This window comes from Humulus lupulus, chromosome 5 (assembly GCF_963169125.1).
Source record: "Humulus lupulus chromosome 5, drHumLupu1.1, whole genome shotgun sequence".
NCBI lineage: Eukaryota > Viridiplantae > Streptophyta > Magnoliopsida > Rosales > Cannabaceae > Humulus > Humulus lupulus.
The window spans coordinates 223110022-223137743 of NC_084797.1; the positions used below are offsets into that span (position 1 = coordinate 223110022).

General features: G+C 31.4%; 5 protein-coding genes and 1 long non-coding RNA gene across 7 annotated transcripts; 4 read left to right on the top strand and 2 right to left on the bottom strand.

The window, feature by feature from the left end:
* Positions 1-292: 292 nt before the first annotated feature.
* On the bottom strand, positions 293-3140 carry LOC133834003 (uncharacterized). Its single transcript, XR_009893264.1, has 3 exons — positions 2827-3140; positions 2254-2289; positions 293-758 (listed from the first exon to the last, which is right to left on the bottom strand). It is a non-coding gene; the product is annotated as an uncharacterized LOC133834003 (long non-coding RNA).
* Positions 3141-4244: 1104 nt separating this feature from the next.
* On the top strand, positions 4245-6147 carry LOC133779985 (uncharacterized). Its single transcript, XM_062219875.1, has 5 exons — positions 4245-4250; positions 4345-4407; positions 4782-4868; positions 4962-5811; positions 5903-6147. The coding sequence occupies exons 1-5, from the start codon at positions 4245-4247 to the stop codon at positions 6145-6147; spliced, it is 1251 nt and encodes a 416-aa protein (XP_062075859.1).
* Positions 6148-6228: 81 nt separating this feature from the next.
* On the top strand, positions 6229-8176 carry LOC133779986 (uncharacterized). Its single transcript, XM_062219876.1, has 5 exons — positions 6229-6633; positions 7234-7244; positions 7414-7437; positions 7534-7747; positions 8114-8176. The coding sequence occupies exons 1-5, from the start codon at positions 6229-6231 to the stop codon at positions 8174-8176; spliced, it is 717 nt and encodes a 238-aa protein (XP_062075860.1).
* Positions 8177-8741: 565 nt separating this feature from the next.
* Positions 8742-13630, bottom strand: LOC133779987 (uncharacterized). Its single transcript, XM_062219877.1, has 10 exons — positions 13541-13630; positions 11729-12580; positions 11143-11646; positions 10764-11021; positions 10424-10678; positions 9871-10169; positions 9657-9779; positions 9210-9514; positions 9026-9113; positions 8742-8919 (listed from the first exon to the last, which is right to left on the bottom strand). The coding sequence occupies exons 1-10, from the start codon at positions 13628-13630 to the stop codon at positions 8742-8744; spliced, it is 2952 nt and encodes a 983-aa protein (XP_062075861.1).
* Positions 13631-22099: 8469 nt separating this feature from the next.
* On the top strand, positions 22100-23941 carry LOC133778235 (uncharacterized). 2 transcript variants are annotated; one of them, XM_062218105.1, is made up of 2 exons: positions 22100-22255; positions 23080-23941. In XM_062218105.1, exon 2 carries the CDS (start codon positions 23094-23096, stop codon positions 23637-23639), a length of 546 nt encoding a protein of 181 aa, XP_062074089.1. In that variant the 5' UTR covers positions 22100-22255; positions 23080-23093; the 3' UTR covers positions 23640-23941. The 2 variants fall into 2 exon arrangements, with proteins under 2 accessions (XP_062074089.1, XP_062074090.1); XM_062218106.1 differs by having other exon boundaries at positions 22137-22255; positions 22980-23941.
* Positions 23942-24642: 701 nt separating this feature from the next.
* LOC133778236 (uncharacterized) lies at positions 24643-27466 on the top strand. Its single transcript, XM_062218107.1, has 3 exons — positions 24643-24886; positions 25052-26794; positions 27008-27466. Exons 2-3 carry the CDS (start codon positions 25111-25113, stop codon positions 27361-27363), a joined length of 2040 nt encoding a protein of 679 aa, XP_062074091.1. The 5' UTR covers positions 24643-24886; positions 25052-25110; the 3' UTR covers positions 27364-27466.
* The last annotated feature ends 256 nt before the right edge of the window (positions 27467-27722 follow it).

Sequence of the window (27722 nt, forward strand, 5' to 3'; positions counted from 1 at the left end):
TCCATAAAATTAACAAACATCTAATTATTATTCAACTATATCATTAAACCAGAAACACACTTGATGCACATTTTAAACTAGAAACAAAGAGGTTTGAGAATCATAGCCCGACAGCATAGAAAAATAAATATCTAATTATTATTCAACTATATCATTATGCCATGTAGCACACACACATATGTATATATACATACTATTTAGCATACCACCAAAACCAAAAAAGTTGAAAAGGTTGTTTTGTTTTTGCATTTTATAGAGAGTTTCTCAGAAAATTTTCTCTACTTTGCTCTGTTTCCTCAAATGCAAAACTCTACATATTATCTATATATATATAAAACAAAAAATGCTTATTATGTGTAAAAAAAAATAGAAAGAAGACTACAACTTGAGATAATAGATAACTCCAAAAACAGAAAATACAAACTCAAGAAACTTTATTCAAATGTAAACCTGGTTGAATGGAGAAAAAAAAAGTGTTATTTTGAACAAAGAACTGAACAAAATAAACCTGGTTTCCAAAGAAAATAAGCTTATTGGAAAAAAATTTAAATCTCATACAAATAATCAAATGTGTATGTATGTGTGCAATTGCATGCGTTCCCTTGTATATAAAATGATAAGGGAAATATATATATAAAAAAAAAATTATTTGATCAGTTCTCACCATTTGAAGGGTCAACGTGCACAAAGAAAGTGGCTGGAACTATAAAATAGCAAAGAATAAGCATCAATCCCTTAAAATAGTTTGATGACCCTTCCTGCAAAATAAAGACAACAATTATATTACAACCAATAATGGATTATACATATTTAAAAGTAATGATATTTCACCCAAAAGCATCAATCCCTTAATTACTGGAGTCTGTCATCCAATTCAGAATTATTGAATAAATAACCAAGTACAAGAACCATTGTGAAACCTACAAACCTACAATATCTCACTTCAACTTGCATTCCTCTAATATTTTTGTCATTTATTGCTCCATTATTAAAGAGAAGCCTAATCTGAACAACCAAAAGTATCATTTTCATTTCTATACTGAAGAGACCAAATAGTTTGAAAAATAATGCAAAAGCTCTATACAATTCAATATCAAAGATCTGATAACCATGTAATTGAGAACAAAGAGATTTAAAAGTACACATTAATTTGGATTAGCTAATAAGCCTATTATTTAAATAATTTATGACTACCAATATAAGTCAATAACTTTTAAAGAATCTTCACATAATGATCTAATAGTCCCATACGTCTAAATTCATTATTGATCTACATTCTCTTTGACAATTGACAAGAGTGGGGTCATGGAGGAATTAAAAATAAAACAAAGTAAAGTTGTGACTAAAGGAGGTCATGTATCAATTAGTCTATTTTTATTTTTAAAACCTCACTGATTGCCAAATGCTAAAAAATCCTTTGACAGAGTTTACAGACACCAATTTAAAATATTTCAAGCATATGTTATTTTTTATTTTACTTCATTACTCTTTTTGTGACTAACAAATCTCTTAGTTTTCTAACTTTTGTTACAAGTCTTATTATAACAAAATCTATTTATTAAATACAAACAATGTCAACAATAATTCTTTCAACTTGACCCCAAAAGTCTCCTGTAAAGTCTTTCACATGAATACAGGTTCTTCAAATTTGAAATTTATATACCAATGAAAACAAACAACCATACATTTTATTCAAAATCAATTCTTGGATGTAAACTTTAGAAAAATAATAATAATCAAAAGTAGCTAAATAACACTAAGTCAGACTCAGCTTTAATAGAGTTTAGCCACCCACCTCATATTATTTGCTAGAATAAAAGGCTGGGTTGCCATAAATGTTTTTGAATACTAAAAGCAACCAAATTAAAAAATAAAACCATCAACAAGAAATGAGTTTTCTGCAAAACCAAATAAAAATCTCCACAAGAAACAAGACTTTCCATGAAACTCTACAAGTTAATAATAACAAAAGTAAAATCTAGATAACTAGCAGAAACATAGTGTAGATCGTCACTTTCGTAAACCTATCCCTAAATTTATATATAAATATATATATATATATAAATATCAGTCCTCCAATAAACGATCAAGATGATTCTCAAAATTTTAATGAACAAGATTCCAAACAAAATTTGCAACAAAGAGATTTTGAGCTAACCAGTATATTTAAATGCACATAGCATTGCCCAAATGGCAAATCTACAAGATAAAAAAAAATTAATGTTGTTCTTGAAGTTGACTTGAAAACCGAACCTGAAGTTGATTACGAACTTGATCCAGCTTAATTTCCTAAAAGAAAAACCAAACAAACTAAAAATTAAAACTACAAATAGATCTCCTCTCCATCACAAATACATTTAGTGTGATTGAGACAAAGTTTAGCCTTTTCATCAAATAAATAAATAAATTTTATATAGGAAAATGATAAAATAAAGAAGGTGAAATTGGGAAGAAAGGAACAAACAGGGTGGCAAAACCATGTGATTATTGGTTCAATCCAGTAAGGCCATAGCCATTCTCTCTGATTTAAAATTAAAGAACAAAAAAAAACAAAACATTTGAGATATAACAAAAAAATGAATTGCCTGACCTTGTGAAAGATACGTATCTTTTTACTGCAAACAAATCCTTTAAAGAAAAATCATGTTACTCTCACTATGCAAGCTTCATAATCAACTAAGGAAACCCACCTTAAATTTTCATGGAATCAAAATTAAAGAATATATATATATAAGAAGTCAGGAAAAAACAAAGAATCAAGGAAATTCTAGATTTTAATGGGTTTTAGGACTTTGATATATAAAATATTTGAAAAAACTATCTCACTAGAGAAACAGAGGCAAGAGAGACCAAGAGAAAGGGTTGGCTTTGTCCAACGACTTCACGCCACCGAAGAGGTTAAGAGGGGTTCATGAAGGTGGTGGTCCAGTAGATTCGTCCATTCCCTAAGTAGTACTAGTAAGTAGATGCAAACAGAAGCTCTACTCCGTTCATTGAGGCTCTTGGTGTTCATCTAGGGTTTGAAAAAATCAAAGAGGGCTAAAGGAGGAAATAGAAAGAGAAGGAAAAGGTGATGTGAAATGTGTGAGAATGAGGGAAAGAGACTAAAACAATATAACACGTATATTTCATTTACCGCTTTTTTTGGGGCTTTTTTTAATAATACATATATATAAAAGTTTTAGTGCATTTATATGCTATCTAAAAAAATATATTCATTTATATATAACTTTAAGTGTTTTGTGTAAAAATACGATTTGCAACCAATCTCTCTACCATTCAGCAAAAAAAAAAAAAATAGTCTCTCTCTTTCTTCTCTTCCAGCGATAGCAAACCGGAAAGAATACCGATTGCTGGGTCGGAAGGAATTCCCGTCATTGTTGGTGGCTGGGTCGCTGGGTCCCCGTCATTATTGGTGGCTGGGCTGTTGGGTTCTATTGTTGGTCTGGTTTGGGTATTGATTTTTGGGTTAACATCAGATATTTGATTTGGCATTGTTTTGGGTTTTCTTATTCTGGTTTTCCCAATTTCAGGTAAGATCTTATTACTTTTGTTGCTCTGTTTTTTGTTGTTTGGTGTTTCAAAGGTTGCTCTGAATATTGAATAAGATGGTTATCGGTTGCTTTGTTTTTTTTTTATATTTTATTGATTGATTTGGTTGAATCTGAATGGGTTGCTGTAAATATTTAGGTTGCTGCAAACAAGTAATTGGCAGTGAGTATGATAATAGAGCTTTTGTCAATTTCATGAAATGAGGTAAAACTGAATTTCTGGGTTGCTTATTATGTTGCTGAGTAGTTTCTTTAAGTTAAATGAAGGTTGCTGACATGCTTTCTTAAGATATTCTCTATTTTTTTTATATTTTATTGTTTGATTTGGTTGAATCTGAATGGGTTGCTGTAAATATTTAGGTTGCTGCAAACAAGTGATTGACAGTGAGTTGGATAATAGAGCTTTTGTCAATTTCATGAAATGAGGTAAAACTGAATTTCTGGGTTGCTGATTATGTTGCTGAGTAGTTTCTTTAAGTTAAATGAAGGTTTCTGACATGCTTGCTTAAGATATTCTCTATTTTTTTTTTATATTTTATTGATTGATTTGGTTGAATCTGAATGGGTTGCTGTAAATATTTAGGTTGCTGCAAACAAGAGATTGGAAGTGAGTAGGATAATAGAGCTATTGTCAATTTCATGAAATAAGGTAAAACTGAATTTCTGGGTTGCTGAGTAGTTTCTTTAAGTTAAATGAAGGTTGCTGACAAGCTTGCTTAAGATATTCTACATTTTTTTTTATATTTTATTGATTGATTTGGTTGAATCTGAATGGGTTGCTGTAAATTCTTAGGTTGATGTAAAAATATTCATAAAAGAGGATTTAAAGAGGATTGCTGATCATTTTGAAGAAGGTGTGAGAACAAGCAATTGTCAATATCTTTGGATTTAAAGAGGATTGATTGAAAGGAGGTAAATATTTGTTTGTACTTTGGTTAGAACAATTGGTAGCTTAATTGGGTGTTTAAAAGGTTGTTATAAATAACGTACTTGTTTATTATTGTTTACTTATGTTACTAATAATGATTTGAAGAGTTTACGTAAGAGTTTGTTTATTTGCTTAAGGGGTTATAGAGGTTGCTGAATAGGTCTCTAATTTGTTGTTTAATGTGTTAATAAAGTTGATGAAGATGTTGCTTAATGGGTGCTTAAGGGTTTATCATTAAGGTAGATTGTAAGTTGTTTAATAAGTTGCTTATATGTTATTTACAAGGTATATCTTGCTTGCAGGAAATGGATAGCATTGCAGTTTTACTCCAACATAATGGGCAATGGGATCAAAACAAAAACTATATCAACTTTGATGTTTGTGGAATAGTAATTAGAAATGACTGCAACTACAACAACTTGATTGGTATGATTTGCAACGAATTGAAGCTTCAACTTGATTCTACACTTTTGACAATATAGTATCAAGTTAAAGATGGATACCCTCCTTTAAAAATAGTTGATGACTCACAATTGAAGTTCTACATAGAGTTGAAGAAAAAGGAAACAAATTTCAAAAAATACCCTTTGTGTCTCACAATTGAATTCAACTCAATGCATAAATCTTTTTTCTCAACTAGGAGTACAACAACACATAATCAACCATGCAATGAAGTTGCACAAACAGAAGAAGCAGCATCAAATTCAGATGATGAACCAGTTGATTATTTGGGTGCTAAAGAGGTTGCAGACTTTATTGATTATGCAGAGCTGGTGTCCAATCAGATTATAGAAATGATAGATGAAAGAAACATAAATAATGAAGAAGAAGTGATTGACATCGATGATGATTTAGTCATCACCAACAACCGTCACCAAGAGATTGCTTTGTCTCAAATATATAAGGACAAAGAAACATTGAAGACTGTTTTGAGCCATTATGCGATAAATAATCATTTCCAGTATTGTGTACAAAAGTCATGCAAAAAGGAATATCTAGTTGCTTGCCTTGATAAAAATTTCAAGTGGATGTTACGAGCATCAAGGAATGGAAACACAAATCAGTTCATAATTAGAAAGTTTAGCTACATTAACACTTGTGCTTTGGAGATAAGATTAAAAGACCAACGTCAAGCAACCTCAACAATCATTGCAGATATGATCAAACACAAGTTCATAAACATCAAAACAAAGTACACAGCTGCTGATATAGTGAGGGACTTGAAACATGATCATGAAGTGCAAGTCAAATACAGCAAAGCTTGGAGATCTAGAGAAAAAGCTATTGAAAAAGTTAGAGGAAAAGCAGCTGAATCTTATGCAGAATTGCCTAGTTATCTGTATATGTTGCATCACACAAATCCAGGATCCTATATTGAACTAAAATAAGATGAAGATGGGATGTGTTTTATATGCTTTTGTAGCATTGAATGCTTCAATGAAAGGCTGGCCCCATTGCATACCTGTCGTAATAGTTGATGGGACTTTCTTAAAATCAACATATGGAGGGACATTATTGGTTGCAGCAACTCAAGATGCTGAAGGTAAAATCTTCCCCCTAGCATTCTGTGTAGTTGATTCAGAGAATGATGATTCTTGGGAGTGGTTCTTTGACAAGTTTAGGAAAGCTTATGGTGTAAGAGAAGACATGAGCATCGTTTCTTACTGACATGAAAGTATTATAAAAGCAATCAACACAGTGTACCCAGAAGTACCACATGGGGCTTGCACCTTCCATCTGCTCAAAAACATGAAAAGCAATTTCAAGAAGAGTTCAAAAAAGTTCAAGGATACATTTTTTGCAGCTGCGAATGCATACACTGTGAAAAGGTTTGAGTACAAGATGAGAGAACTTGATAAGATTGACAAAAGGTTGCGACCTTACCTACAACAAATTGGGTATCACAAATGGGCAAGGATTCACTCTCCAACCAATAGATACTCAAACATGACATCAAACACTGCAGAATCTTTGAATTCTGCAATTGTAGCAGTAAGAGAGCTACCGATTTGTACGATGCTAGAGTGTTTACGAGCTTTGGTGCAACGATGGAGTTGGACTAATAGGAACATAGCAAATGCAACCTCCACAAAGTTGACAAACAAGCATGAAGTGATCCTGAATGACAACTACATTTACTCATTGAAGTTAATGGTATTATTCTTTATTAAAAATACATACTGCATTTTCATTTAATTTAACTTCACTACACATACAAAACTAACAATATTACTCTTAATAATAAAAAAAAATAGGTGCACCCAACAAATCATATTATGTATGAAGTTCATGATGATGGCAAGAAATCAATAGTTGATCTCAATTCAAGAATATGCACATGCAACAAGTTTAATACTATAATTCAATTTGTTATTTAAATATTTTATTGCGGTTGCTATGGTTTGTAGATTGATAATATGTTTATTTATGTGTTGTGTATGGGCTTTATAAAGTTGCTTAAAATTACAAGAGTTGCTCAAAAAAATTTGTTTTATATGTTGTTTTTTGGAATTTTAAGTTGGAAGTTGCTGAATAGGTTGCTAAATAATTGATTAAAGAAGTTGCAATAGTTGCTGTATGTGTTCCTTGTAATGACTGGTAATTCGTGGTTCCGATTGCTTCAAAGTTGCTTAAGTGGTGGAACAGTTGTTGTATATGTTGCTTAAAATGACTGGTAGTTGCTCAATCAGTTGCTTAAGAATTGCTTAATTAATTGTAATAGTTGAAATATATGATGCATATAATGTTTGGTAGTTGCTGAACAGGTTGCTTGTAAATTTTTTGTATAAGTTTGTTATAAATATTTGATTTATTTGTTGCTTAGGTTGCTTATGAGTTGATTTAAATTTGGTTACAATAATGATTGTGAGCTGTTAAATAAGTTGATTACGGTTTAACATGATGTTTAAATATTATGGTTTAACATCATTTTAGGTTGCTTTACAAGTTGCTTGAAGGGTTATGCTTTTTATATGGTTAAATAATGAAAGAGAAATCACCTATTATAATGAAACTACTCTAGTTGTTTTTATACGATTGGCTATTTTTCAACAGGTTTCAAATGGATCAACTTCCTTGTGCCCATGCAATTGCTGTTTTCAAAGAAATGAATCAAGATCCTTATCAATATTGTTCGCCATATTACACCAAGGAAGACATGGTTGCAACTTACAAAGAAAGTGTATACCCACTTGGCAATGAAGACACTTGGCAAATACCTGAACATATCAAAGCTGTGAAAATACACCCTCCAGAAGGAAAAATAAGAGTTGGTAGACCAAAGAAAAGAAGATGTAAAGCTGCATGGGAGAAAAACAAAAAAACAAAACAAATGTGGGAATTGTGGTCAAAGTGGACATAACAGAAAGACTTGCAGAGACCCTCGAAAAAAAGATTAGATATTAACTTACAAAAACATATATTATTGCTTCATTTTATTTTCAATTCAATATGCAAAGTTCAATTGTTTGATTTATACAATGATTTTGGTTCATTTCCTTTATGTTTTACTTTAAAATTACTAATAATATCTTGAGTTCTTTAATATATAAAGGTTATTAACTCTATAAGTTTATTGTTAATTAATCTACTTAATATATTGCTTATGTTTCTTTTTGTGTTGCTGTATATGTAGTCATATAGAATTGCTCACAAGGAGGCATTATATGTTAATTTTGGAGATTATGAGTTTCTTTAGGTGTTGCTAATTTTTTTGTTATAATGGAGATTGTGGGTTGTTGAATAGATTGTAAATGATTGTTTAAAAAAATGCAAAGGTTGTTGTATATACTGATTTAAAGGGATTGTGGGTTGCTGAATGCTTAATAGTTTCCAAAAAAAAATTGATTTATATGTTGTTTTGGGGGATTATAAGATGCATGTTGCTGAGTATAGTAATTAATAATTACTTAAAAATGGTGCTTAGAAATTTTAAGTGTTGCTTAGAAGTTTTCATAGTTTTTGGACAAATTGTTTTTTATAATTGATGTTAGCGTAAGAGTTCAATGGGTTATTTACATGTGGTTATTTAAAAGGATTTTGAGTAGGATGATTAATGGTTGATTTATATGTTAATTTAAAAAAAAATTATTTGGAAATTATCAAAGAAAGATAATAAATTATAGAACAATTTAACAAAAAACTAATCAACACAACAACATTAATAAAAGTATCTCTTAAGTACAACCAATAAGCATTTTATCTTGGCAGCAACAACATCTACATTAATAAAAGTTTCAAATTGAGTTAGTGGCTTTTCCTAATCACGACAAAGCATACTCTCGTGCACTCTCATATCCACATTCTTGTTTTCCCATTGCATATGAGTATAGTAAATAAGCAAGCCTAGACCTATGACATTCAACATCAAAATTACATCTTGGAATCTCTTTTCCGGCAATCAAATACTCAGCAAAAGAGAACATAGATATTGCACTGTCTCTGCACAAGCATAAAAAAAATAACAAAATTTATATACTTAAAAAACATATTAAAATATAATCTAATATTTAAGATTTCTAGATATTGTAAAGAAAGAAAAACTCACATAGGCGACCCAGAAGGAATGTCATCATCCATAACTACTTCAAAAGAAACAGCTTGAGGTCTCCCAAAATAAGGCTTTGAATAGAAGTCTATATCAATTCACTTATAAAATCCAATGATAGACAAATAAGTTGGCAGCAACACACGAAATGGTTCTATAGCTAGCAAGGAAACATGATCCTTACGATCACAGCTCAAAGTATTGTAAACATGAATCAACCTATCTTTGAAAGACAATATAGCAAGAAGCCAATGCTTTTCATTCTTAACTAAAATAGGAAAAAGAACATGATCTACTTGTAGCCAAGATTTGTTGCAACTCAATCCAAAGTCCATCATAACCTCAGCAATAACATGGTTACGATTCATTACCCCATGATCGCGATTCTTCTTTAAAAAAGAATCATAAATGGCTTCAATCCTCTTTTGAAAGGTAGTATCAGTTGTAGTGAACTTCAAAACAGTAGAGTCACGATACATACCTTTCTTCCTCAAATAATAAAAGACTACATCAACATGTTGTAAAGAAAAACAAATTTATAATACATTTTAGCAACCAAATAAAGAGAGTAAAATAAAATAAAAAATAGCACCATATAAACAAAAAATAAAAGAAAAACAAAAAAACTTACTGATTTAAAATAGGTTGTCCACTATATTGAAGTGCATGAAACCACATCTTTTTAGTAATAACATCTACCCCAAGTTGCAACCCAGGTATGATAAGGTTGTCTTCTTTCGAGTACAATCTCAATCTATTAAGATCAAATAAATAAGATACGATTGGAAAACATAAAAAAATAACTAAAACAGAGATAACAAGAAACCCAAAAAAAAATTACTTACTTGTTATTACTTTTCATTCCTTTATCAAGCCATACATATAATTCTTGAACAGCGACAAAGTCAGGCAATTCACCAATTTTGTCATCTAATGGGCAAAGTCCTTTGACAACCTTGATTCCTCCTGTTGATTTAATCACACTACTTTCCCCAGAAGAAGAACAAAAAGTTTGCAAAAAAGGTGGCTGTAGGCAAGGTGGAAGCTTAATTGTCCTTTTTGGTAGAGCAGGAGTAACATATCCTAAGTTAATCTCACTACTACCAACATAAGGGACAATAGTTTTGCAAGGAATATAAGTTACCTATAAATAACAAATTGAAATCAAAGTAAACATGATAAGCAAAAGATAAAATTGAATAAAAAGAAGTGTAGTTTGAATAAAATCCCACAAAATACATCATTGCAGCAACCAAAAACATACATATAAACAACTACAACAACCATAAACAACAACAACATAATTCAATTAATTAAAGAAAAAGACTATAAAAATGGGTAATACACAATAACTTTAAATAAAAATAAATAAATAAAGAGAATTGACTAAAACCATACCCCAATTGCCTTCATCGCATCTACAGCTTTATATGCATTTTCTATAGCCTTATCCAATTCAATGTCTGATAAAGAATCCAAAAAAGAGACTTTTGGATCTTTAGCAACTGCCTCTGCAACCTCAGTTGCAACTCTAGCAACTTCTGGATCTTTAGCAACTTGAGAATCAACAACCTCACCAGCAACATGACTAGCAACTTCATCAACCTGGGCAACTTGAGATGGAACTTGACAAGAACCATGAGAATCATCAACCTACATAATAAACATACAAATAAGCAAGCAAAAACATATCAATGAGTTTTTTTTCTTTTTTTTTGCAAAATAAAATTAACTCAACCTTAGAATCCTCATCCTTGTTTCCTCCATTGTTTTTTTCATGATTATCATCTTTCTCTTCTTCTTCATCATCATTGTCTTCTCCAAAACACTTTGCATTGTCTTCATCATCATCACTTTCATCGTTATCTTCTTCAGATTGATGCACTTCTTCTTCTTCAGACTCATCCTCCTCTTTTTCATCTTCTTCTTTCGAATTATTTTCAACCATTTCATCATCAAAAATGTTGGTATTGTCCTCCTCAATATCATGAGAATCCTATTCAAAATACAAATACAGAACAAAAATAAAAAATAAGAAGAAAAATAAAAAATAAGGAACAAATAATGATAGGATAAAGCACAAAAAGTTCAAAAAGTAAACATAAAACAGTACATACCTGTTTCCCTACAAAATGGGAACTAAATAACTTCTGAAGATTCAAAAATCCTTCATGAACATGACTCTTCAATGAAGACAACTCATTAATAACAATCTTGTGGCTCTCTTCTAATTTCTTGTTGCTTGCTTCTAATCTTGTGTTGCTTTCTTCTAATCTCTTGTTGCATGCCTCTAAAGCTAGCGACTGTGCATGGATGCTACTTAGCGAAACATGAGGCATCTCAGGCGTAGGAGATGAACAACCACCAGCATCAAAGTGAGGATGAATAGCAGGCAAAGAAGGTGAAGAATCACTAGCAACAGACCAAGGTGGAGTCTCTACAAAGTCATCATCTCCTAATGCAGCAACTCTAGAATTAGTTGCTCTATGTCCGTGAGCAACTCTAACATTATCAGCAACACCAATTTCATCCTCAATAGCTTCCTTCTCTTTTGGAAACAAACTGTTTATTTCTGAATTTTTTCTCTCCTTGGAAGTAGGATATATATTCCTCAATTTCAACTACAATAAAAGTCAAATGTTTTTTTATATATAGATATAAAAAAGAATATAATTAGAAGCATATTATTAAAAATGAAAATACCTCAGCAACATTCAAAGATAACAACTTGGTCACTTCTGCAAATGTAGGTTGAATGGTGCTTGACCATTTGAGAATACGTGGGATGGATCCTTGAGAGAGATGACAATATCTCCCATTCAAATATGGACAACACTCAAAAAACCATACTTGGAAGGCATATGGAAATCCAAGCAACCTATAGAAAGCCTGTTCTTTTTTCTTGTCATCTTTGTTGCTCTCTTTTTTACTATTTTTTACAACAATCCTTTTCTTTAAAGGTTCAACAGTAGCCTTGAAAACTTCTTTACCCCAAGGAAATTCGGAAAACTGACCACTATCAATAATATTAAAGTCTTCTTTGGGGACAATATTAGTTTCAGAAGAACTAAGCAAGAAATTGTGCAGAAAATGCATCAATGTAATCTTCAAGGAATCCTCATCATTCTTCCATTTTTTCCCATCAAAGAATTCTTTAAGAAGTTTCTTATTGATCTTCGAATGATCCTTGAAATATGTAGAATAAAGACCATTATCCTTTGAAACATATTTGATTTTATCTGTGGAGCCCACACACCGCAATCCGGTGACTAATGCAAACTCCCTTATCCCAAATCGAAGCTTCATGCCATTTACACCAACCCAAATCTCTAGCTTGTTGGGTTGTTGCAACTCTCTTAGCAATAGATTGTGTAAAAGATGATGTTGCATTGTGAACTCTGGCAGATTTAGGAAATGGCCAAAACAAGAATTACCAAAATGATTAACTTGCTTTGTTGAAAGCTTCTCATGGATAGCTTGAATCAAAGAATATTTGATTGTAGAAGTAATTTTTGAAGAACAGCGATTATCCGGATGAATTAGGAAATTCATACCCTATAAAACATAGAAAAAGAACACACAATATTATATAGAAAAATACAAATATTAATAAATTAAGCCACAATCAGCAATCCATAAAAAAACATGTTAATTAACCATTAAAACTACAAAAGTAACCCAAACAACTTCTTAAGCAAAACACATCAACCTATTAAGCACACAAAGAACAACCAATTAAGCAACCATTGAAACTGTTAATCAACCCATAATATGCATTAACAACATATAAAACTAATAACACAAACAACAACCACTTAAGCAACCCTTGAAAGAATACAACAACCCTACCTAGCAACCCTTTCTAGCAACAAATAAAGCAACCATATAAACTTTGAATCAACCCTATAAACAATACGTAAATAAGTATCTCTCAGTCGCATTACAGTCAGTTCAGCAACTCCTCTATCTCCATTCACCATTTGCTTTCAGTGTCTTATTATACTAGACTATGAGACTATATATCAATAACACTATATATATATATTTATATGTGTATTATCAAAGCCAATCGCAAGATATAAAATGAAATTAAGGCATGATTAAGAAACCTTCAAAAGACCTAACCACCTCATAATACTAATCAACAACATAAAAAACAACATATTTAACAATCCTATAAAATCCTAAGAAATTCATAGACAACATTTAAACAATATAAGCACAAATCAATTAATTTGGAAAGCATTGAAAATATATAGCAACTTAGAAACCAACCAATAAACAACCACCCTAAGCAACCTAATAATACCTACTTAAAAGTAAATGTAGAATAGTAAAACATAGGAAACTCAAGAATCATTGCTAAAGTGAAAGGAATTGAAAAATTCCTTAGGAGCAGATTCACAAGGTTCTTCAATAATTAATTGGCTTTTTTTTTTTTTTTTTTTATCTTTTTGCTTTCCTAGCATCATGTTTGGAATTATAGAGGCTTCTCTTCACTCTTGCTTCACTAACAGAAGCAACTGCAGATTTCATATTTGATTTAGAATTTGGAATATTTGTTTGAGATGCAGGAGATGCAGACGAAAACCGTGTATGAACCATGACTCGTTAAAAACTGTAGCAACCTGAGAAAAACAGATACATTTACCAAAAATGGATTAAAATACATCAAAATATGAAAATATTAAGTCTATCCAACATTGAGCACAAGTTAATATGGAACTCAAAATATGTAATGTTAGTTGCATTTATTTTCTTTTCTAATTTTCTCCAATATATTGATATAACATTTGTTAAGTCACAAGATGAAAATGAAGAAAATAAATGCTAAAAGATCATGAATTGAAGGTGAAAAATCATCAAGCCTAGTTTCCCTTTCTAAAAAACTTAAGATTGTGTACTCTAATTTGAAAGTCATTTATTTTGTAGATTTCTGAAGAGTTAGAAACAGCTGGAGGAAGTGAGAGTGTTCCATGCCAAACAAAGGAGGATGTTGAAGGATTTGCTAGAGCCTCATTAGTGAATATTGAAGATCAGAAGGCAATTCATAAGGAGCTAGATCCAGTGGATGCTTTAAAAGAGGAGAATAAAGTTGAGGACACTTGTTCTACCAGAGTAGTGGAAGTTGATGTTGAAAATAATGTTACAACCATTGAAAGAGGTATAGAAGTAGCATTAACAAGTGAAGTAGATAAACAACAAGCAATGCAGAAAGACGAACCAGGAGAAAAGCTTGAAAATTTGCTACATGAGATGCCTAAAGAAAGTGAGACACGACTAGCAAGTGAAGATGTCACAAGTGTTGCGTGTACGGAAGGGGAAGGAGTAGACCTTAAAGAAACCTCAGAAACAGAAAACAGGGAAGAAAATGAGAGTACGGATAATGCAATCGACTCAGAAAATGAGGTATAACTACTATAAATTCTGTATACCTCAGACAATATTTCCACTCATATGACTAATGTTAATAACTAAGCTTGAAGATCATGAACAACAGTCACTCGTAAAAAACATATCAATGCTGCTTAAATTGGCTATGCTATTTTAATTTAATATGCTGCTTAATTTTGTAGCTTTTATTACTCTGATAAGTTTCATATTAATTGTTGCATTGACTGATGGTGCTTTGGACAATTCAAGGAAATACAAGAAGAGATAGCTAGATGACACACTGAACATTGTTCTAAATAAGAGGAAGGTAATGATGCATATATGTAACATTTATTTTAATATTTTTGTTCCTGTACTATTGTCATGTTATTTTATCCATTTTTCTTTTTCATAACAATGAAAGAAAAGGGATAGAAAACAAATGCATCATTTTTTAGATAGCACTGAAACTCAAAAAACATCTAAATTTAACTTTTGCACAGAAGAGTGTTTTCTAGATTGTTGTTCAGGTGTTCTACTGGGTTGCTGCAATTGTACTGTAGTTTTTGGTTTCATCAAGTTTTACATTCAATAATCTGACTATAGCCTAGAAATAAATAAACAATAAAAATGTAAAGTTCCAGTAAAAATTATCATAGAGATAAAAATTAAGCAACAAATCTAAGTCTATTGAAGATGCAAGACCGGTACACCAACAAAAATTCATTCAAAATTCAAACTCCTCACACAACTTGCACTTGCAGTGATTAAAATATTACTCAAAGTCCCTATTCCAATTTGTACGAGTCTACTACAAATCATATACATAATGCTCGACAAAATGTCTCAACCAATTTGTACGAGTTAGCACCCAAATTCAACAAAACTCATTTCCAAAACTAAAGAGAAAATGTGATTTTGAGAAAGAAAAAAAAAAGCAGCAATCAAACTCAAAAACACGGCTAGCAATCTTTATCTTAACAAACAAACTGATAACTATACAAAATAGAGTTATTTTACCACTTTTTATGTGCTAATTGTTGCTTAATTCTTGATTTTTAAGTAATTTATTAAGTTTTTAAGTAATTTTAAATTTATTAGTCTTATTTTGATTTTATAGATTTTTGTGTGTTTTTATAGTTATTTTGTTGTAATATATTGTAGTTTAATTATTTGAATTATTGTAGTTTAATTTGTGGTAAAAAATGTTATATTATTAAGCTTAAGTATTAAATATAAATTAAGTTATAATTAATATTTTCAAATAATTAGCTTGATTTATTTTATAATTGAAAATATTTGAATTTGATTTAATTTATGTTTATTTTGTAGAGAGTAAGTTGTATTTTTTTTGGCTTTAAAAAGTAAAGAAAAGAAAGGAAAACAAGTGGCAAATTTGAAAGAGAATAGCTTGAGATATGGCATGCTTCCTTCAGCCAAGCCCAAGTCAGGCCCAATTCGCTAGGCCCGTTCCCAGCTCAGCCCAGCTTCACATCAGCCACGTTCAACTTCACTCCAGCCTCCTGCCAGCATCAATTCTGCCCACCGAAACATCACACTCCCTGACTCAACCAAGCTTCCACGCCCAGTGCCAATCCTCCTGGCATCACAAGATCACTTCAGCCTTCCTCCTTGCTTCAGCAAGCCTAATCCATAGCTTCAACTGCCCAGCCGCCTAGAATTTGCCAAAGCCACCCATTTGCATGCTATGTTCTCCTTGAGCCCAACAAAAGCATTATGTACTATTGTCCCCTTTGCCAAAAATACCACATTTTTACCCCACTTTCTACACATTTTACCTCAAAACATTATTATTACACCCTATAATTTACCCCTATTTGCCATATTATAATTCATTAAATTAATTTAATCAATTTAATTAATTTGAATTGATTATTTTAATATCATTTTTTGGCTATAAATAAGGGAGTTTAGGGTGTCCATTTTAGAGAGGTTACTATACCATAATTTCTACACATTCAAAACCTCTCAATTCTCTTCATCTTTTTCTTCTTTTTTGTTACTTTCTATGTATTTTTAGAGGAAAAATTTGGAGGTTTCTCCTCCAAATTTTCCTATTTATGTTTGTAATTTTTAATTTGTATTTGCTATTCTAGTTATGTGTTTCTAATATTTCTAAGATTATTAAGGTGATGATGAAACAATTTGTAACTAGATAGTGTTTATTTTGTATGTTGATTTCCCATTTTGTGCAACAAAGTTTATGGAATTTTCTTCTTCAAATATCTTCTTTCATCTTAAATATCATGTATTTTGGATTGTTATCACATATTTAAACTTTGTTCTTCATTAGTGCAAATACATAATATTCTTTGTGTAAAATATGTCATTAAATTGTACACATCCATGCTTAGAACAAAAATATTATGTTTTGCCTTATAAATAATGTTCATTGATTTATTTGTTATTTCATTAGATTGATTTACACTAAATGCTTTGAAATTATAATTTTGAAAAGTGAAGAAAAATCTTATCTTTTTAGAAGTAATTTGTGCTTAAAATTATAAATCTATTTGGAAAATGATAGTTTAATTTATTTTAACTATCACTAAAACTTGGGAATCAATGTACTTATAAATATTATTGAACTTATATTTTGTGGATTCTAATCCTTAATAATCTTATTTTACCATCTTATTTACAATTATTAATTTAGTAATATATATTATCTTTAATTTCTATATTATTGCCTTTTATTTTATTTTCATTATTAAAAAATCCCATCAATCTTTGGAACTAGGTTAGAATTTATTAATTTTGGTTTAAAATAGTTTTCTTTTCGATTTTAAGACAACTCATTTAGGTTCGATATCCTTGCTTACACGATCACTATTCTATATGAACGATTCGTGTGCCTGCGATTTATAAATTTTTAAACATACCCATTTTGGGTTCATCACAAACAGAAAAAAATAAGTGCAGTGGGTTACCTGGCTAAGCGATTTATTTCAGAAACAACCTTTGGAGTTGAGAGCAATTTCTTGATCTGGAGCAGCTTTGGAGCTTGGATTTGGACCAAAACCAGTCGGGGATAGTTATGGTTCGAAGCTTTGATATGGACCGAATCCAATGGAGTTTTGTCGACAAGATGAGCTGCAATCACCGTGTGCTTTTGGCGAGAAAAAAGAATGGATTTGCAGATTAGTGGAATGGATCTTCAGATTAGTGGTAGCAAGGGTTTATAAATTTGGGTTTGGTTATGCATGCAGAGAAGAGAAGAAGAGAACAAAGAAGAGGGGTCTGAAGCTGTGTTGAAATCGTAAAAATGAAAGCCCAAATAAAGTATTAACATATATGTTAAAAAGAACAAATATAAAATGGGAATAAAAGAGAAAAACCGTATAAATGAAAAAAAAAAGCTAAAATAACGTATATGCGGTGATTTCCTTTTTTTTTATTCATTTGCTGTTTTTTTATTTAAGTGTATTTACTTTACCACTATTCTTTCCCTATATTGTAATACTTTTCCAATACTCTTATAATTGTGTGTTGTGTAGAGCATTTTTTTTTATCAGTGGTCAATTGCTCAAAAAAGAAGTTTTGGAACATCTTTGGTAGCACATTTACCAAATGATGGAGCTGAGCAATGGAGGCCACCTGGTATACATCAGATCAAAATCAATGTTGATGCTGCTTTATTATTGGGTCAAGGTGGTTATGGGTTTGGGTGTGTGGCTAGAGATGTTGCAGGAAATTTTATTGCAAGTCAAATTGGTTTTTGGAGAGGTATTGTTGCTCCTGAAGTGGCAGAAGCAGTGGGGATTAAAGAAGCACTTAGCTGGATTAAAAATAATAATTGGTAGAATATTGCTTTGGAAGCAAATTGTTTGGTTGTGATTCAAGCAATTAGTAGTTCTCTACCTATGGTGTCACCGTTTGGCTTCTTAGTCCATGACAATAGACTTTTGTTATCTAAAATGTCTAATGTTTATCTTAATTTTGCAAAACGATCAGCAAATAGGGTAGCTCATTGCTTGGCTAGAGAGTCCTATTTCTTTTCTGTGTTATTAGAAGGAATGATATCTCTTTTGCTTTGAACTTGGTATTGGTTCAGGATTTGCTTTAATAAAGTTTTGAACTTTCATTAAAAGAAAACACTTAATTCATTTTCTCATCCCAGTGTATGTTGCTTTGTATCATAATCGGTATTGATTCCATTGCCTAAAAGGTACACATTCTTAATTTTTGTTTTATTTTAGAATGTTTGTAGTTAAAATTATTCAATTTTTATCCCAGTTTCGATAACATCAACCCGACCTGCCACAACCCCAAAGCAAGCAACATCTTATATATATTTTGATAAAAAAAAAATCAAAATAATCTTCTTGTTTTCATATTTTTTTTTCCCAAAATAACAATAATTTATATATGTATATATCTCTTAAATATATCTAATATCAATCAGATCACAACCAGTTTACTCAAATAACAACAAATATTCAAAAGCAATTATAAGGTATCTTGATGGTTAAAAAGTTCATTCCCATTGCTTGCCCATTTTATTTGTAGTATTTTTTTGAAATTCTTTTTCAATTTTCCACTCAGATCTTGATGAGGTTTTGATTACTGCTGTTTTACGAATCTTAATCACTAGCGTTCATGGAGATTTTCCGTTGCTCCTCAGTTCGTTGTTGTGGGTATTCCCTTTGCATGCATGAATGAGTTTGTGGAACAAACCGTATTTTTGTAAAATAAAGAGTGATGTCGTATAAATGTTGACAAAAAGAGGGACAATATAAATGTAAAATTTGGTCCATATTAGTATATATAAAAAAAAAACCCTAAATTTTGGGGATTTGGGTCGAAGTCCCATTTGCCCCACCCTCTTGTCGGGCCTCACTACTTTGATTTCTTGTCTCTTTTCTTTTCGAAAACTTATAGTGGAAATTACATTTTATATGGACTTTTTATTGAAGTTTTAAAAAATATGGCTTTTTTTCAACATAATTTTTTATGGCTTTTTATACTTTTTTTTATCATATTTATGGCTTTTTTTTTTCCATATTTTTGTCAAAATTTCTGATTATGCCATATCTTTATTACCACTTAACTTTTTTTTTCAAGTAGAATGATAGTTTTGTAATTTCATTTTATTTAATTTTTTTAACTTTTCTATACTACGTTTTTCAGGAAAAAAACTTACATTTTCAGTAATTATAAAGGGTAGATTTTATATTTTTATGTTATTTTATTTTAACTTTTTTATATTATTTTAGGTGCCATCAAACTAACTAAATAAGCATGAAGCAAGAACTGTCATTGGTATTTTAAAATCATTTTAAAAAATATCTTGAAAACTTCCTCCTGCCCTCTAAAATCAACCAGTTCTCATAATGATTTTCCTTTCCTGTCCATGAGATTTTTATTAGTTCTGACAAAATATTGGTCATTTTTCTCAAGAGCCTCATCAATGGTGCAAAACTACAAAATTTATGAAATTTTTTTACTGAATGATACATTTTGTCTCAGTATTATAAACGATGGAGACCACCCTTTTGGGTTTTTTGGTAGGTTGATAATCAGGTTCTATTATATATCTTAGCCAACTCCTATTCTTGAGTCCTACTCTAAGATTGTGTTAGCCAAACACTTGGGGTAAGCAAACAATCCCTTTGACTTTCACATTCTGTAATTTTTATTGAATTTCTTTAATTCCACTCCACACAAATGATTTGATATACTACTCATTCTTAACAATCACAATATATTTACTTATCTTTTTGCACCGTTAATTTACTTGGAATGAAACTTCCCCATTACTAGAATTCTTTGACTCCTAAGTCAAAATTTGAATTAGAATTCTTTTTATATAACTAATTTTATATTAAATTTTTTTTGGTTGTTTTGCAAAAATCCTTTTTTTTTTGTGATATGAATTGTGTTTATTATTATTTTTATTTATTATAAAATTTTTTTTCTTATTTTTATATTGTACATATATTTTTTCAAATCCTGGGTAAGGTAACCAGTTACTTGATTTATCTTTGGCAATTATGTAAAAAAAAAAAATCATAGAGCTAGGTTAAATAACATGTACCAGGAAGAGTAACCAGTTACCCTAAGAGGAGTAACCTTCTGCCATAAGAGGGGTAACCAGTTACCATAAGAGGGGTGACGGGTTGCTCTTATTAAATATGAAAAGAAACATCAAATCTGAATGAAAAAGAGGAAGGACACTTCATTAAAAAAAGGAAAAAATAACTATGATTTTAGTAACATAGGTAACTAGTTACCATAAAGCACCCAAAAATATATACACACATATTAACGTGAAGGTAACCAGTTACCCACAGAAATATACACACAAAGAACGTGAATGTAACCAGTTATCCCAGAAATATACATACAAATAACGGGAAGGTAACCAATTTCTACAAATTTGAAGATAGAAAAAAAAAATCAGATCCACCCCCTTTCCCTTCTCTCCCATCTTCTTCATATAATTTTTTTTTCTAGATTTGAATGTTCCCATCAGGGTAACTGGTTATCCATTCACGTTTGCATATTTTTATTAGTTTTCTTTCCAAATTTTGGTGTTCCTATAAGGGTTACAGTAAAAAGAAAATGCTGAAAAAATTGATTTGAATTTTTTTACATATAGTGGAAAAAACTATAAAAAAAATTACAATAATAAAATATAATACATAAAAAAATAGTAAAATAATTATGTAATGTTAAAATATGTGTGAAAAAATGGGAAAAAAAGAAAATGGAATGAGAAAAGAATAAGTACAAAAAAAGAAGACAAAAGAAGGAAAAAAAAAACTTAGGAAAGAAAACTAAAAAAAATATGAAAAAACAAAACAAAACAAAAGAAATGATGAAGGAAAAAAATAGATGAATGAATAAAAATGAAAAGAAGAAGAAGAAAAATAACGGGAAAATGGAAAGAAAAAATTGAAAAAAAATAGAAGAAGAAAAAAAAAAAGAAAAAAAAAGCTCATATGTGTGAAAAATGAAAAAAAAAATGGAAAAAGAAAAAAAGAAAGAAAGAAAAAAGCTTATATGTGTGAAAAAAGAAAAAGAAAATGGGAGGATAAAATAATAAATACAAAAATAGAAGGAAAAATGAGAAAAAAGGAGAAAAAAAAAGAAAGAAAACTGAAAAAATATGAAGAAAAAAAACAAAACATTACAAATGAAATAAAAAATTTGATAAATTAATAAAGAAGAAGAATACGAATGGAAAAATGGAAAAAAAAAAAGATAAAGAAAAAAGTTGGTAGAAAAAAAAAAAAAAGTAAGGAAAAAAGAAAAAAAAATAATTGAAAAATGAAGAAAAAAATTAAAAAATAAAATTACCATCAAAATCAAAGAAAATATAAGTATGATAAAAAAAAAAGGAAAATTTTCATATTTTAGTTAGCTACTAATTGTGTTTCCATTATTTTAATTTTGTCTTTAATAAATTTTCCTATATAAATTAAGAAAAATATAATTCCAATATTTATGCACATTGATAGTATAAAAGCTATATTTTTTAAAAATCCCCAAACTTATACCAATTTTCATTTTAAACTTATACCAATTTTCATTTTAATTATTTTTTCTAGGACAATTCTTCTTCTACAAATTTGTGCACTTCTAAATGAGAATTGCCCAAAATCTCATTATTATTTTATTTTTGGGTTTGTGAAAGATGCTTTTGTTTTTCAAAGTCTTCAATTCCCCACTATTTGCTAGTTAGTCCATTTTGTAATTTTCCATTTCTACAAGGGTATAACTGGAACAAAAAATTTCTACCCCACCTTCGGTTCATTTGGGGAGTTCAGAGTCCAGACCCTATTTCGTTCATCGTCTTCAAGAATCTTTCTGGCTTAATCTACCTTCTTCCAGGTACCTCTCATTTCGTTATATATGTATTATATATAAATATGTATTGCGGCAAAAGCTTTGAACCATCTTTGAGTTATGAGTTATAAATGAATGTAGTTGAACTTAATTGAATGATAAAACAAGTGTGATTTTCCTTTTCCTCTACCGATTAGGGTTTCCATGAAATTTTTGGCTTAATTATGATAATTACGTTGTTGATTGTGCATGGTGATAGTGAAATGGAGGCTAGTATTTGGGAATATTTGTTAAGTCAAGGGTTTATGAGTTTCGAATGATTTGGGGATAGGCGAAAAGCCTTGTTTGATTTTGTTCAATTATGTTAGTCTTCAATTTTCTGATTGTGATGCTCTTGCACCCATGAATGAATCTTTATATGCCCTTTTGTTCAGTTTCTTCCATCATTGTTGGGCATTGCCTGATACTGCTTATGTTTAATCTCCATTAAAGAATTATGGCATTACCACCATGCTTTAGAGATTCAAAATCATTATTCTGGGCACCCATTATTTTGTTGCTCTGAAACTTTGATCCAAATGTGAGCTCAATGGTTACCATTTCCATGACAGTGGGTAGGTAGGTTAACTTGACTGTGTTATCTCCTTATCTTTACATAATTATATTCCATCTTTTTTATATACAGAGGTTTGATTTTTAGGAGAAAGAAACGAATGAACATCATAAAATTTCTTGTTTCTGAAATGGAGAATTATTGTTCTGTAATCAGTTTAGGCATTATGGCGAAAAGGAGAAACATATAGGAGTTCTATAGAGAGAAATGAATCTGCTTGTTTTACTTCGGTTAATGTAATTAGGCATTTTATCAGGAAGCTGTGAAGTCATGGGTGAGTTTAGTATTCAGATTAGCCGCAACCTGGTGAATAGCTTGGCTGGCAATGACGAAGATAAATCGAAGAAAAAGACTAAAAGAACTAGAGCTAAGTCACCGCGAGTGCCTCAACAACAACCTCAAACTAAAGCAAACCAGAAGCAAGTTTCAGATAACTTTGAGACACACAAGGGATCGACCTCTACAGGATGGCCACTCCAGCCTCCAATGTTCTTGCCGGTACCCCCTACGGCATACTCTTCTAGTGCAGAGTTGGATGCAATTCGATCGGTCCTTCAAGAGAGTGAAAGAGTTGTGGAGAGGCTGCAGAAGCAGGAAGATAACATGGTGCAGGAAGTAACACAAAGAGCGAAAGATCTCCGTGATAAAGAGTTCAAGCTTCCTTACCAGAAGCCTTTGCCTTGTGTAGCTGAGAATGAAGCTTGCTTATCATGCTACAAAGAACATCTCAAAGACCCTCTGAAATGCGCCCATCTCGTTCGGAATTTTGCTGACTGTGCTCGAAAAGTTAGGCAACAAGTGAGCTCAGCCCAGTAGAATTTTTCCCAAGAAGAAAGTTTTGGGTCTCAAACACAAACTTGAGCCTTGTTTTTTCGTAGTTTTGGTCCAAATTTTTTGTGGTGCAAAATAAACCAAAACATGGCTGGCATCCCCATCATTGGGTATTACTTGTTGTTCTCTCATGTATTATCATTTACGTTGACACTATCTACCTTATTGGCGTCTTACCAGTGTTCCTGAGCCATTGTGAAATTGTTGATGATTTTATTGTTCTTTCGTGTTTATTGGACTAGTCCGAGACATTAATGAGTTAAATTCTCTTGATTGGTATCAACAAATCCTCGAGAAAAAAAAAAATATATATATATATATATATATATGCACCAATTTGACTCGATAGTTTTACCACTTGTAGTTATTTTTCTTCAATAAAATAGTTAGAATATGGATATCTTATTCGATTCTCAGTAAAAAGCCATCTTTTTTAGTAATGAATTTAATTGCCAGTTTTTTAGAACAAAGCCATCTCTTTTAGTTAACTTATAAATTAATTTTAATAATAATTTTATTATTATTTTTATTAGAAAAATGATTTAATTGTTAAAATTAAATATCAAGTTGTAACAACAAAAATCGGGTCAAAGATAAATATACAGTGTTTTTTTAGATGTAGTCTGTAATTTTACACAAAGCTATATAATTATATGTTTATCCCTAAATAATACAATTAAGAGCGGGTAGTCTTTTTTACTCTATTTGTACATCATGACCGTTTAGGTACCTAAATATATTATGATCTTATTTTCTTTTTATAATGATGGTTCACTATAGTCATAACATTTTATAAGTTTATATGAAAAAAAAAAAAAAAAAACGCGTTCAACTCAGTGTTTAAATCCTGCATTATAAATTACTTAATTTTTTTCTAAAAATTTATAAAATATCTGCTATAACCATAATAAATACTGTAATATATATTAATGTACGTGCCTAAAAAATAATCATGTCATACCAAAAAGTAAAGGAATACCCTCACACATAAATCCCCGATAATTAATTGCAAGTAAATTATATAATGTTGCACTGCAGCTTAAGCTTGAGGAAAAATGAAAGTGTCGAGGAGGAGGACTCTAAGGCACGCACAGATCACGTGAGACGATTTTTCACCTTTGCCTCTCTCTCCTCCGAGGACCACCAATTTATCGCCGAGTATTTATTTTCTCATTTCCTCGGCTTCCACTCATCTTCCCGATTTTGACCTCTCCCAAGAAATCTCCGATCTGGTATCTATCTCTCTATCTCACTCTCTCATAATTATCAATCAAGTTTTTGTTTTTTGATGCTAAAATGGTGTTATTAGAGAAATGCATCTATCAATTTTCATTTTTTTTATTATAAATATTATTATTTGTACACAATTGGGTTGATTATGTATATTACAATTTCAGTGTTGAAATAAAGCGATTTTGATTTGAGTAGTAAATTTGAAGAAGAGGAAGAAGAAGAAATGGTTAGAGGAAGAGATGCATGTTGGGAACACTGTGTGCTTGTTGATGCAAATAGACAGAAAGTTAGGTGTAATTACTGTGAGAGAGAGTTCAGTGGTGGAGTTTATAGGATGAAGTTTCACTTAGCTCAAATTAAGAACAAAGACATTGTCCCATGTACTCATGTCCCAACCCATGTCCAAAACCGTATTCTAACAATCTTAAACACTCCCAAGAAACATGTTAAAACTACTAAGAAACATAAGCTCAATCATGCGGCTGCGGCGGTGGAAGCTGTGGCTGCTTCTAATGGCAGACAACATAGCTCTTCTGCTAGTGGTGGCTTCCAACCCCACCATGGATCTAGTGGTCATAATGGCAGCATTTGTCCTTCCCCAAGTGAGCAACCACCAGTGGTGGATGTAGATGATGCTGAAAAGCGAAAACAAGACGATGCTGATAAGAAGATTGCGGTTTTTTTCTATAGTAATTGTATCCCTTTTGGTGCTGCTAAATCGTTGTGCTATCAGGAAATGGTTGATGCTATAGTGGAGTGTGGGGTGGGATATAGAGCCCCTAGTTATGAGAAATTGAGATCTTCTTTGTTGGAAAAAATGAAGGGTGAGTTGCATGATTGTTATAAGAAATATAGAGAGGAGTGGAAAGAAACTGGCTGTACTATTTTATGTGATAGTTGGTCTGATGGTGGGACTAAATCACTTGTTGTGTTCTCAGTTACTTGCCCGAAGGGGACATTGTTTCTGCGATCGGTTGATGTGTCAGCTAATTGGGATGATTCTAATTACATGTTTGGGTTGCTAGAGTCTCTTGTATTGGAGGTTGGTGTGGAAAATGTCGTTCAAGTTATAACTGATACAGCACCCAGTTTTCTCTATGCTGGCAGGCTTCTCATGGTCAGGTACAATTCATTGTTTTGGTCTCCTTGCGCATCTTGTTGCATTGATAAGATTTTGGAGGATATTGGTAACATAGATTGGGTGAATACAGTTTTGGAGGAGGCAAAGACCATAACCAGGTATCTTTATGGCCAATCATGGACTCTGAATATGATGAGAAAGTTCACTGGTGGAATGGAATTAATCCGACCACGAATTAGTAGATATGTGACTTATTTCCTCTCCTTGAGGTCTATTGTGATCCAGGAAGACAATTTAAAGCACATGTTTTCTCATACAGAGTTGTTATCTTCCAAGTACAGTAGACAATCCGAGGCTCAAGCTATAAAGTCATTACTGTATTTAGACAGATTTTGGAAGTATGCCCACGAGGCTGTTAGTGTGTCTGAGCCATTTGTTAAGATCCTAAGAATTGTTGATGGAGACATGCCAGCTATGGGATACATGTACGAAGGAATAGAGAGGGCAAAGGTTAGCATAAAAGCCTACTATAAGGGTGTTGAAGAGAAATACATGCCGATTTGGGATATAATTGAGCGAAGATGGAACGGGCAGCTTAATTCATCCTTGCATGCAGCTGCAGCATTCCTAAATCCTTCAACATTTTACAATCCAAATTTTAAGATTAATTTAAGTGTGAGGAATGGATTTCAAGAAGCTATGTTGAAAATGGCTATCACAGATAATGATAAGATGGAAATAACAAAGGAAAGTCCTGTCTATATTGGTGCTCAGGGTGCTCTTGGGACTCAGTTTGCAATCATGGGAAGGACACTAAATGCCCCAGGTATGAGCAAAGCTATTGAACCCGCCTTTCATTACACAGTTGACAATTTTCACTAAGTTTTGATCACTTATTTTTATGCGAATGCATTGAAGGGGCTTTTTTTCAAAATCGAATTGATAGTATTCCAATGCCTTTGTTTTCTCATTTTGGATTCGGGCCTTGTATCTTTGTCCTGTTTTTGCACTTATGTTATTCTCTTCTCCCTTTGCTTAGGTGATTGGTGGGCAGGATATGGCTATGAAATCCCCACACTTCAAAGAGCTGCACTGCGCATATTGAGCCAACCGTGCAGCTCACATTGCTGCAGGTGGAATTGGACGACATTTGAGAGCTTACACAACAAGAAGCGTAGCAGTGCAGAACTTGAAAAGTTGAATGATTTGGTATTTGTCCATTGTAATTTATGGCTGCAAACTATTTTTCAAAGCAGAAGTGGAAAATCCAAACCTATCACCTTCGAGGAAATAGATGTTAGCTCTGAATGGCCTTCTGAGTTGGACCCTTCTACCCCTCTTTTGGATGATTCATGGTTGGACAGTATACCCCTTGATTGTACAGCTATTCCCTAACGAAATCAAACATCAGGGTATATATACGGTTGTGCATATTTGTATCATAGTGTATAAAATGGACTTATTTTCAACTCAAGCATTTTGTGATTTTTGTTGCTTATTGCGCCCTCCCTTGTCTCTTGTTTGAGAGTGCTAAATATGTTTTAATTTTATGTAATAATAAATTATAAAAGTGAAGAAAATTAAAAAAAAAATTATTTACTAATAAGTAATTTTGTACTAATATTTAAAAAGTGTGTGAAAAGAAAGTTTAAAAATTTGTTATGGATTAATTTAGAAATGAGTGTGGAAAAAAAAGCAGGTGTATAAAATTAACTATATAAAATAAATTATAATTTTTTTTTTTTCGAATTTTT